Below are 13,322 nucleotides of genomic sequence, written 5' to 3' on the forward strand. Positions count from 1 at the left end.
TCACCGGGATGATGATCAGCTCTTTGTTGGGTTCATTGGAGCAAAGAAAGGGAAAGCAGTGCAAAAACGGACCATCTCAGATGGATTGTACTCTGCATTAAGATCCGCTATGCATGGGCTAAGAAGCAATCCCCTGAAGGCTTGTGGGCTCATTCTACCAGAGTCAAAACTGTGACCATTGTGTTAACTCACAGAGTCTCTGTCCTGGACATCTGTCAGGCTGTGAAATGGGCATCCTTGCACATGTTTACCGAACACTACTGCATTTAAATTCAAATCGTTGTAAAAAGCACTTTGCTGATCATGTCCTCCAGGACTTTTTGGTCAGACCCAGCCTGCTGACCCACATCCGAGGAGGTACTGCTTTTGTATCTATTCTAAGTTGAGGAATCTGCGTCTAGAAGTCTCTATCCGATGACCAAGTTACTTACAATCAGTAACGCCTTATCTTGTAGAGACTCTATTTAGACACAAATTCCTTACCGGCCCACCCATCCTATCCAATTTGTAAGCCAGTTTCTCATCCTAAAAAGGTCCCTGTATGCCCTTAGTATCTGCACACTGGTCAATTAGACTTCTGACGTGGCTCTGTGCTTCTGGTGCGTAATATAGTCACATAAGGAAACTAGTATTTAGCGTGGTGGCAACTATATTGGCACTGCACTCATAACTTCCAGCTTTAACACCAATGCGGATCCAATCAGCGCCACCTTCCGGCAAGCAAAGGTACTGCTCAAGATTTTCTGGATCCAGTCTGACACCTGGGGAATAGTCTAAAGTAATGAATCCGCAGCTGGATAGAGTCTCTACCAGATAAGGCATTACCAAAGGTAAGTAACTTGCTGATCTGATAATGATTCTGATGTTGGTGAGTATTTTCACATCTTGATGCTCACAAAAGCTCAGATTTAAATTGGTTTGGTCAAAACAACAAACTGAAGAGGGTTTCTAAATGTATAAATGGAAGCAAGAAAATATATGCCCAGAAAGAGATATGTTATTCACCTGGTGATCTGCCTTTGTATCGAATCCTTAAGTTTTTCATCCACTGTTCACTGATTGGTCAACTATTTTATACAGGCAAGGACCAGAACTTCTCTTGAAACACCTATCCGGAACATGCTGCAGTCAGAATGTCTTACATATTTCATTGCATTGTTGATCAAGTTTTAAACACTTTGGTTCATTACCAAAGTTGTAAAAAAAAAAAAAAAGGCTTGGGAGGAATATTTGTGCCTGGTCTTCCTTTCAGGGCAAATTATTAGACACTATTTGTCCTGTCAGAAATATTTTCAAAATGTCTGGGTAGGCTAAGGAGGGATCTATCAATATTGATTCTTCCGAGCTATCCAACTGGATTCAACTTGCCATGTGTTCAATTGGAAATGCCATTTCTGCTGTTTCCCTATAATGCAGCAGAAGTCTTTTAATAAACTTAAATACAAAACTATCAGAGCTTGTCCCTCAGCCAAAGGATGTTTGTTCCGTGATAACTTTATCAAAGAGTTACCTAACTGTGCTCATACATTTAATTTGATTGACAAGGTCAAGTTCACATTGCATTAAGTATTTTTACATTGTGTTTTTTCAAGGACCAGCAGAAAAGGGGGTTGTTCTGCTGGTCGCTACCTGTCTGACAACCGTTCCCAGATTGCAAACAACAAGGGTCAATATGAGTTCCAATAAAGTAGACCACTTTTACCCACTAAGGGGTGCAAAGGATACAGAAACATCAACCCATTAAGTCAAACATTAAGGTGTTTTGTTGCAGGATATCTCCATTATCAAGCTCTTCAGCAATTAAAGATCTATTATTCGAAAATGACTCAGTTTCTCAGACAAGAGTCCTTTGGATCAGGAGACACAGCACGAAGCAAATAAGTGGTTTGAACATCTTCATGTATGGAATGGAAGGTCCACTTTCAATTCCACTCTTGATCTTCTCTTACAGTCAGACTCAAGCTCATGAGAGTGGGATACTTGAAGTGGCAAGTTCTCAATTAGTAAGTGAATGGTTTCGGAACAAGCTTTACTTGCACATAAAGGGGCTTATTTACAAACCCTTGCGCTGCCGGTGCGTCACTTTTTTTGACACACCGGCGACGCAACCTGTTGTCCCGTATTTACAAGGACACGTATGGCTTTTCGTGTTCTTGTAAATAAGGCCACTTTACACGCAACACTTTGCGTGAAAGGGGTGTGCCATGGGTGTTGCTGTAGGTGTTCCCACACAACACCCATGGCTTTTGCCGCATTTCCAGAATTACAAGAAATCGTAAACCTGTAAATGCGTCCGAATGCTACGCCTCCCCTGGGAAGGCGTATAGAGGCGCAACAAGGAGACATTTTTCATTTCTCCTAGTTTTTTTCTCCTTCTATGCGTGCTGCATTCTGCATTCTGATGGGTCCACTCAGCCTTTCTTCCTTCCATGGTCAATAAAAACATCTGTAATTTTCAGACAATGTCAAGCCCCCCATCCTGGGGTTAATATGCACATCATAAATACACATTTTATGTTATGCAACACCACCACAGTCACTGTGGGTGACCATGAGGAAACCAACTCTGCAATGCTCATTCTCACCTGGGCAAAGACTTTTGTCTGAAAGGTTGTTTGGGTATCCCCCTCAAGGTTTGGAGCAGATGTGTCAAAGTAAACTGCGGGCTCCTCTTCCACCAGCGTACTGCAACAAACATTAAAGAAGAGAGAGCTATTATTAAATGTAATTGCTAGATGTATTGAGCCTGAGAAGCCTCTCCATGTATCATACCTCACTCCTTGAGATGTTTAATTGATTGAAAAAATCGGACTGCTCCCTAGTGATTGTCTAGAAGAGGAAGCGATTCTCTGCAATTGTTTACAATTTCTATACAATCAAATAAGAAGCATGGTGCCACAGGTAATTTACATGCACAGTCTCTTTGAAATATTTCATCATGAGTTATAGCCTCACATTCAAGATACAAGCAAGCATGGGGAATTGATAAAGATGAAAAAGCTAACAATCTTCAAGTCTCCAGAGTGACACAAATGGTTATCTAAGGAAGCATTGAGTTCTGAGAGCAAGATTTCCAGGTGGAGAGAGGTACAACATCCACACAGGAAACATTTGCACTTTGCATGTTCATAGGATTCCATGAGGAGGCTTGTATGCAGCAATGAGAGTAATTGTAATGTTGTATGGTACACCACTAGGAACCCTGGTTATGAATAATGTTGTATTGCATTTAAGCGAGTATTATTGCCCAAAAACTTACCATGCCAATGCCCATATGGGTTGATGAAATATATTGTTTGGGATAATCTCATGTTTCATTATGTATAAAGAATTGAAATAAGTCAAGCAATAAGTTATATACCAGCATTATTCAGAAATTTTTACCTGAAAGTGTTTATTAGATCTAGTTCATCTACAATACTTTTTATGTCGAGAATTGTTGAGATTTGTACTTACATTCATATCAAACCAGATCATTGAAGTCAGTCTGTTTTTCACGACTATGCCTGTTTTCGATCACGTGGTGTGTACTTCACTTTAAATGTCAGTACTGAAATGTGTCTCGTTATGTGAGCAAGCCCAGTGAGGTGGGTGAAACGCATCATCCTGCCATACTATCAATAAAGTAATTCAATAGCGCGAAGTGGAGTGTAAGAGGGAGGACGGCTCAGCACAGCGGAAGTCAGAAAACACGGACGGTTCCATGGGGGACACACCGGAAACTGACTGCGTTCTAGTCACGCTGGGACCGCGTGACGTCAGGACGCAGCCGCCAATGCAGAACAAGAGGGGCGGAACCAAGAAGGAGAGCGAGGAGAGCAGCGCGGAAAGCGAGTGGAACGGAGGCGAGCGGACAGCGGAGCAACGAGTACCAGGAGCGGAGGAAGCAGAGACACGCGAGAGGAGGACCAGAGGCGCTGCCGAAGAACAACGGAGGAGGGGACGACAGGAGAAGGTCGGAGAACCAGGCGCAGGACTCTCGGAGGCCACGACGACCACAGAAAAGGAGTATACTGCGTTCAAGCCCGGTGGCTCAGGAGAAGGAGAGGACGCCCCGGGTCCGGCTGCCACGGCCCGGTTAACGGGTCGTGGCCTCAGGCAAGTGCCGCTCAGAGGGTCTTTTTGGTGGGGTAGCTGGAACACCCATTAGGAGCTGCACCCTACCGGAGCCCGTATAATCCCTCACAACCCTTAAAAAGATCCCTCCCTGATATCCCATATTCCCTTCCCTCACGTCGTTATGGTGGAGGTGGCACAACCAAAGAATAGGAAAGGATAAAGCCTAACCCGAGTGTTTTCTGTTCTTTATTTCTTTTGCTGCCCTGGTGTGGAGATCCCCGGAGAGAGAACAACCAGACCCCGAAGAGGGAGGACCAAGACAACCAGGAGTAGAGAGTGGTAGCGGGACAAAACCCTTCACAACAACCAGAAGTCATAAGACTAATTCTCGGAGGCTGTTATTATTTGACCTTTGAAATCATTTTCGTAACACAGACTGATTGCCTCCTACTGTGGCGAATAAACAGTTTCCCTCGCATTCACGTATAACCCGACTGGTTTCTTCTGTATCACTAGTCTGTCTCTCGAGCATCCTTACAAAGTGGTGTCAGAAGTGGTATTTTTAAGTCCCGGTCCCGGTGTGTCGACGCCATGACACAACCCGTGCCTATTGAAGATGTGCTTACGCAGTTGGCAGAAGGACAAAGACACCTACAGTTGGTGTTTGAACAACAATTACAGGCTGCTAGAATAGAGAGAGAGGCGTTACAGGGAGCTCTTAAGGATCAGGCAACGGTGGTTGCCTCGAATCAACAAGTACAGGACACGGCAATCCTACGACTCACGGACGCTATAGTACATACCCGGGTCCATCCTACTGTACCAGGCACGGTCCTGCAAAAATATAAGGAAGGGGAAGACCCTGACTATTTCTTCCTGAATTTTGAGCGAGTGGCGTCTACAGCAGCCTGGCCACAAGAGAGGTGGGGCCAATATATCGCCCCGCTTCTCTCCGGAGAATTACAAGCTGCATATCAAGCCGCCAATCCCGATGGGACTACTGCCTATGTAGACGTAAAGAAGGCGATCTTAGAGAGATTAGGGTTCGATCAAGAACATTATCGGAACAAGTTCAGGAAAGAGAAATGGACTACTGGGGACAATCCTCGGGCTTTGTATTATCGAATAAGGGACTTAGGTAACAGATGGCTGACCCCCCACATATCCTCCATGGAAGAAGTAGTCGAAAAAGTGTTCCTGGAACAATTTCTGGATGCCCTACCACCCACCACGAAGTCATGGGTGAAACAACACCCGCACCTCACCTCCGCCTCAGCAGTGGAAATAGCTTGTGCCTTCCATAGGGCCCCAGATTTCAGAGCAGGCACTACACGACCACAGTCTCCGTTTCCCATCTCACGGCCCCAGTTACCTACCTCCTTTAGACCTCCCCTAAAACCCGAACTAAGGCCATTACCACACCTGCGCGTTAGTCTAAAGCCTTCCCCTACTTCTACGTGTGCCAGCGGACAAGGTCCTCAATGTTTCAGCTGCGTTGAATGGGGCCATATAGCCAGACAATGCCCTCACCGAGTACCACCCGCTGAACCCATGGAAGTAGGGTACACCAGGGGCAGGATTCTGTTAACCAATGGGGGATCTCAACGTTACAGAACGGAAGTATATTTGAATGGCAAGAAACGACAGGCCCTGTTAGACACCGGGTGCCACGTCACAGTGATTGACGGATCCCTGGTTGGGGAACACCAGTTGCAAACCACCGAGCAAGTGAAGGTGACTTGCGTCCATGGGGATACGAAGTCGTACCCCACGGCGGAAGTCGTCTTGGAAGTAGATAACGACCCACATCTTAAAAGGGTGGGGGTGATCCCCTCTTTGCCAGAACCCGTTATCATAGGGACCGACCACCCAAAATTCGAAACCTATATAGAAGGAACGAAGAGAAATACCCACACATGGCTAGACGAAGCTCCTTTTCGTACTGCAGAGATCGAAGCCCTAGAAACCCGAGAAAAGAAAAGCAGAAGGGAAAGGCGTAATGATAAAAAAGAGTTTTACTGTTCGCAAAGATCACGGAATGCCTTTCCCCTTTCCATTACAGATACCGATGGAACACCGCCTTATAGTTACCGGGCAGCCCAACGGGATGACCAAACGCTTGAACACGCCTGGGAACAGGTCCAGGAAGAGCCACCAGACCAGGTAGGACCTTATTTTCTTGCAAAAAGGGGATTGTTATATAGAGCTGAAAAAAGAGACTCAGTAGAGAAAACTCAACTGCTTGTTCCCCTATCCTTCCGGGACCATGTGCTCCAGTTAGCCCATAATAAAATGGGGGGTGGGCACTATGGCAAGGAAAATACCCTGAAGTATCTGTTAGAAAAATTCTACTGGCCAGGGGTTTATAGGGACGTTGCCAAACACTGCGCTGCCTGCGTGCGATGCCAATATACGAGCTCAGGGCCCATTACTAAGGCACCCCTACAACCACTCCCCATCATAGACATCCCCTTTAAACGAGTGGGAATGGATTTAGTCGGGCCTTTAACCCCCTCATCCCGGGGCCACCGGTACATACTCGTTATAGTCGATTATGCCAGTCGATACCCCGAGGCCTTCCCTTTGTCGCGCATGACTACCCCCGCTGTGGCACAAGCCATGATAACACTGTTTTCACAAGTCGGTTTTCCCTCTGAGGTCTTGACCGACCAGGGCACCCCGTTTGTGTCACGAATGATGAGCCAGATTTGTGACCTACTCGGGATCAAGAAAATAAGAACCTCAGTTAATCACCCACAAACAGACGGCCTTGTGGAGCGGTACAACAAAACTATCAAAAACCTGCTCCGCAAGGTCGTCTCTGACACGGGGAGAGACTGGGACCTTAAGCTTCCCCTGGTTCTCTTCGCCTTACGGACGCACGAGCAACGATCTACGGGGTTTTCCCCGTTTGAACTGCTGTTTGGGAGAAAGCCCCGAACCTTATTGGATATGGCCAGTGAACAGTGGGAGGGGGAAGAGGAGGAAGGGAAGCCCCTACTGAAGTATGTTACTGACCTAAAGACGTCATTAAACCACATATGGGGACTCGTACATGAAAACCTGCAGGAAGCACAGGGGACACAAAAGAGATATTATGACCGCAACAGTCGGCTTAGGGTGTTTCAACCAGGGGACAAGGTCCTTTTACTACTCCCGTCCACAGAAGATAAGTTATTAATGAAGTGGCAAGGGCCATATGTGGTGGAAAAAAGGATCACCCCTGTCACCTACAGCATACTACTGCCCCATAGAACAGGGGGTAAACAAATATACCATGTAAACCTCCTAAAAAAATGGGAGGACTCCCAGCCACCTGGAGGACCCAACCCCGCCTTGATGGCCTGCAGCTCCCCGCAGTTAGATATACCTCTCCTGTCGGTCCACGACCCCTCGAGTCCCTCTGTTCCCTTCGGAGAAGTATTAACCACTGAATAACAAGCGGAGCTAGGCGCCTTGATAACCATCTTCCCAGACTTGTTTTCCACAAACCCCGGTTTAACATCCCTGGTCCAACATGAAATAGTACCTCTGAACCCGACAGTCATAAAACAGAAGCCATACCGTATTCCAAAAGCCCGTAGGGAGGCAGTGGAAAAGGAAGTGGAGGACATGCTCCAGGCAGGGATCATAGAACCGTCCCAGAGCAATTGGTGTTCTCAAATTGTACTCGTACCAAAGCCAGGCGGCAGTCTGCGCTTTTGTATTGATTTCAGACAGGTGAATGCGATCACAAAGTTCGACACCTATCCAATGCCCCGGATAGACGAGATGGTAGAACGCCTGGGACAAGCGAGGTACATGTCAACCCTTGACCTAACGAAAGGGTATTGGCAAATCCCGTTAGAGCTTACCTCCAAAGAAATAACTGCGTTTTCCACACCATCAGGTCTATATCACTTCAAGGTACTCCCGTTCGGGTTACATGGGGCCCCAGCCACATTTCAGTGGCTAATGGACAGGGTACTAAAATCACACCAAAAGTATGCAGCAGCGTATCTTGACGATATCGTGGTTTTCAGCCACACCTGGGAGGAACACCTAGTACACCTCAAATCCATATTTCTTGCCTTACAAGTTGCCGGCCTTAAAATCAACCCGAAGAAATCCCTCTTAGGGACTAATAAAATACAGTATTTGGGATATACCATACAAGAAGGACACATCAGGCCCCAAGTTGATAAAATTGAAGCCATCCGCACCATTTCTAGGCCACAAACTAAGAAGGACATACGTTCCTTCTTGGGTTTTATAGGATATTACAGGCATTTTATTCCCCATTTCTCATCCATAGCCAGTCCACTCACCGAATTACTGTCCAAAACGCATCCCACACGCATTCAGACATGGCACGCAGCACAGGAAGCCAGCTTTGAGGCCCTCAAACAAGCTATTTGTACCACCCCAGTCTTACGATGCCTCAACTTTGATCGTACCTTTGTCCTTCAAACGGACGCCTCGGACCATGGGTTGGGGGCGGTCTTATCTCAACCAGACTCAGGTGAAGAACTGAGACCCCTGTTGTACATCAGCAGAAAACTGTTCCCCCGAGAGACGAACTACTCAACAGTAGAAAAGGAGAGTTTAGCTATTAAATGGGCTATAGAATCCTTACAATACTACCTTTTAGGCAGACACTTCCTGGTCCTTACCGATCACGCTCCCTTGACATGGCTCGCACGGAATAAAGACACCAATTCCCGCATACTACGATGGTTTCTCGCTTTGCAACCCTTCTCATTTCAGACCCTCCACATGCTGGGAATGAAGCAGCTGAGTGCGGATTATTTGTCCAGGCATCCGTGTTGTGAACGGCCCCAACGTCCATTCCTAAGGGGGGACGACTGTAAGAGGGAGGACGGCTCAGCACAGCGGAAGTCGGAAAACACGGACGGTTCCATGGGGGACACACCGGAAACTGACTGCGTTCTAGTCACGCTGGGACCGCGTGACGTCAGGACGCAGCCGCCAATGCAGAACAAGAGGGGCGGAACCAGGAAGGAGAGCGAGGAGAGCAGCGCGGAAAGCGAGTGGAACGGAGGAGAGCGGACAGCGGAGCAACGAGTACCAGGAGCGGAGGAAGCAGAGACACGCGAGAGGAGGACCAGAGGCGCTGCCGAAGAACAACGGAGGAGGGGACGACAGGAGAAGGTCGGAGAACCAGGCGCAGGACTCTCGGAGGCCGCGACGACCACAGAAAAGGAGTATACTGCGTTCAAGCCCGGCGGCTCAGGAGAAGGAGAGGACGCCCCGGGTCCGGCTGCCACGGCCCGGTTCACGGGTCGTGGCCTCAGGCAAGTGCCGCTCAGAGGGTCTTTTTGGTGGGGTAGCTGGAACACCCATTAGGAGCTGCACCCTACCGGAGCCCGTATAATCCCTCACAACCCTTAAAAAGATCCCTCCCTGATATCCCATATTCCCTTCACTCACGTCGTTATGGTGGAGGTGGCACAACCAAAGAATAGGAAAGGATAAAGCCTAACCCGAGTGTTTTCTGTTCTTTATTTCTTTTGCTGCCCTGGTGTGGAGATCCCCGGAGAGAGAACAACCAGACCCCGAAGAGGGAGGACCAAGACAACCAGGAGTAGAGAGTGGTAGCGGGACAAAACCCTTCACAACAACCAGAAGTCATAAGACTAATTCTCGGAGGCTGTTATTATTTGACCTTTGAAATCATTTTCGTAACACAGACTGATTGCCTCCTACTGTGGCGAATAAACAGTATCCCTCGCATTCACGTATAACCCGACTGGTTTCTTCTGTATCACTAGTCTGTCTCTCGAGCATCTTTACATGGAGTCCGTGTCCCGTTTCCAGCAAAGCAGCGCTGTGGGATTTAAGATTTAAATATGGATTTTTGCGGGAAACAGCTGTTCCCGCATCACAAACCCCCTTCTCCAGTGAGGGTCAGGCAGCTTTCAGCCGGCTTTAGCACAGTTACAGGTTCTGGAAGGAACATGCACTGCCGTGACCCACTGCACCCGGAACTATTCAGCGACCGAAACAGATAGGAGTAACACAGAAAGACACGAGTCGGAGGACCCGTGATATCTTCGGCGAAACTACAGGTAAGCATTATTGTATTGAGCTCAATTGCAGGTGGGGAGGTGTGCTATCAAAAAGGAGCACAACATATTGTTAAGCCTGTCAAATCCACCAAGAACTCGCAACCAAGATTCAAATTGTTTAGGCACATACGCGTGCACCGATACAGCAAGATATTGACCATGGCAGAGGCGGCACTCAAGGAGAGGGAAGCAGTGATATTGGAACTATTTGCCAATCTTCCAGCAGCCAATGACGTCAGGCGCCAAAAAGGAGCTTCAGCAGCATCACCCGAGGGAGATGTAAAAGCATTACTCAGATCATTGGAGAAACAGTTAAAATCGGAAATCACCAAATGGTTGGAGCAGAAATCTCTGGAGAAGTATGTGGAGGCGGGACGGATCCCTCGTGGATTACGCATAATAATCGCCTTGAGTTTTGACAACCTGAATCCTGACATGAAAATGGGCGGCTAGAAATCTTGAAGCTTCAATGCGACTGGTCCACATCTTGATAAAATATGCCAGCATAGCCCGCGAGACAGTTCTAAAAGAAATAGAAAAAATCAACGAAGAACTGGAAAAATCCAAATTCAAGGAGCCAATTGCAAAAACAGGAGTGAAATTGCCAGCAGATTGAGAAAACACGAGGACACTATCTAGACCAAGAAAGCGTACAAGTTTGCCAGCAACAAACAAGATTATGAATCAGGATAAATATTCACATTCTCTCGCAAATATGATGTCATCAAACGCGAGCATTTCTTACAGATCAATCAGATCAAGGACAATGTCGGACAAGAAGCAGCCAACAGAGAGCCCCAAAACAGTGACCGATTGTAAGGCGAGCTCCCTTCAAAGTGAGACCGAATCGGACGACAGCAATCAGGGAAGATATTATGGGGGTGAGGATCTTGGCACTCTGACTGCAGCGGAAGAACTGGATTTTTTATAATGGGCCCATCATCAAACACTCAGACCACGGAAACCCATGGCAACACAAGACAGAACCAAAGGAGGAGGGAAAAAAGGTAATGTAGGCAACGCAAGAAACAGGAAAGAGCAAAACAACAGGTGGAAAAAGAAATAAATACAAACCCCAATACTATCATCAACCTGTCCCGGACCCAATTGGACCAGGCGGAAATACAACTTTTATCCTTGGGCCTATCTTTCAGCCCTGAAAGCAATTTAAATTAAGTGCAAACGTGTGTGGACATCTTCGAATTCATTCATAAAATTAAATTTACCAAGTACTTTGCCATCAAACAATCCTAAAATAATCCTGTAGTCAATACCAACAAAGAAGCATCCAGTTCTCTGCAACAATCTCCGTTATTTGTATCAGATATTCCAGTTCTTTGTACATTGAAAACTTTAGCATTGGAAAGCAATGGTAAAGATCCTATACAAAGTACATAAGATATGTTGCACAATGTGGGTATTGGACTGAGAAGGCCAAAATCAAGTCCCGTTAAACCATCGTCGACCTTCATGCCCATCATGCCCCATGATGTCATTGACATTTTTCAAGATGCAGAAACTACACTTAAATGTCCAACGTAGAAAGAAAAAAGTATGTTTCAAACAGAAAAGTACCAGGATCCGATCAAGAAATTACAGGAGCAGAGTGATGTAATCATCAACAAATTGGACAAAGGGGGCAACATTGTGCTGTGGCCCAAGGATGAATATCTAGTGGAGGCACACAAACATCTGGATGATGAATCATGTTCTAAAAAGTCAAATCACCATCAACTCAAAGTGGTACAGGACAGTGTAAACAACATCTAAATAGATGGAAAAGGGAAAGTTTACTGACAAACAATGAATATCTTTTCCTCAATACAGATTTTCCCATCACACCAGTATTGTATTTTATACCTAAAATGCACAAAAAGATTTCTCCTGTCCCCGGAAGACCAATAATATCAGCGAGAGGTTGATTGTTGGAAAAGATGTCACAGTATGTGGACTTTTTCCTCCAAGAGTTCGTCACAACATTACCCTCCTATATAAGGGACACAAATGATTTTGGGGAAAAATTAAAGATGTGTGCTGGTCAAACCAATACTATTTGGTAACTCTTGACATAAGTGCTTTGTACACCAGCATTAATCATGTTGATGGAGTAAAAGCAGTGGGTTTCTTTTTGGAAAATTGAAAAGTATAAATATGGGAAAATGATCTTAGAGATGATTAATTTCTGTTTGCACAACAATCTCTTTTTATTTAACAAGAATGTCTATCAACAAATAAGAGATGTTGCCATGGGAGCCTGCTTCACCCCCAGCTATGTGTGTTTACACATAGGGTAGTGGGAGGAGCGGGTTCTCAAGGTAACACACAAAGAGGTTTGGGACAAGCATATAACTTGCTGGATGCGGTTTATAGACGATATTTTTATGGTGTGGAATGGTTTCAAAGGACTGCTTTCATTGAGAACATCAATCACAATGTTTTAAATGTGCAATTCAATGCAGCGATAGACAACAAAGCAATAGATTTAATTGATGTACATGTTCAGGTTATTAACAACAGACTAGAAACCACCCTACACAGGAAGAGCACTGCAGGAAACTCCACCATCCATGTATCCAATTTCCACCCTTATCATCTAATTAAAAGCATCCCCTATGGGGAGTTTCTCAGACTGTGGAGAATTTGCAGTACTGATCAGGCATTCGAAGATTGTGCTAGAGAAGCCATCAGTAGATTCACTGACAGGGGCTACAGCAAACAGATCATCCAGTCGACTCTCGACAAAGTTAAAACAAAGTCCCACGAGAAAACTTATTATAGAACTGCAACTCAAGACCACCTAGACGAACTAGTATTGAGTAAACCACAAAGGAAACTGGTCAGCTAACTAGACTTATAACCACCTACAGTAGACACCACAGAAAAACCAGAGCCATAATCAATTCTAATTGGCCTATTATAAAAATTGACATGATTTTAAGAGATCTCTTTCCATCCCAGCCTACGCTGACTTTTAGGAAAGCCAAATCCATGCACAATGCATTGGTCAGAAGCAGTACAGAGATACCATTTGGGGACTCTAAATCTAAGAAAACATGGCTAGCACCCAAAAATGGATTTTATAAATGCAGCTCGTGCAGAGCGTGCAAATGTGGCACAACACAACCCAATATTCCTACGTGTTTGGTCCTACCATTAACCAACTCAAAGGGATATACAATTACCGTACAGAATTCG

The 13,322-nt window shown here is 45.9% G+C and overlaps 1 protein-coding gene across 1 annotated transcript in view; it reads right to left on the bottom strand.

Annotated features, from left to right (window-relative positions):
- CNGB1 (cyclic nucleotide gated channel subunit beta 1) overlaps positions 1-13,322 on the bottom strand; it is a 958,531-nt gene that overhangs the window by 438,992 nt on the left and 506,217 nt on the right. The window contains exon 21 of the mRNA XM_085637063.1: positions 2,586-2,685. Coding sequence (XP_085493189.1) covers positions 2,586-2,685 — 100 coding nt within the window. The remainder of the gene's footprint in view (positions 1-2,585; positions 2,686-13,322) is intronic.

The sequence above is a fragment of the Triturus cristatus genome, chromosome 12 (genome assembly GCF_964204655.1).
Source record: "Triturus cristatus chromosome 12, aTriCri1.1, whole genome shotgun sequence".
NCBI classification, from domain to species: domain Eukaryota; kingdom Metazoa; phylum Chordata; class Amphibia; order Caudata; family Salamandridae; genus Triturus; species Triturus cristatus.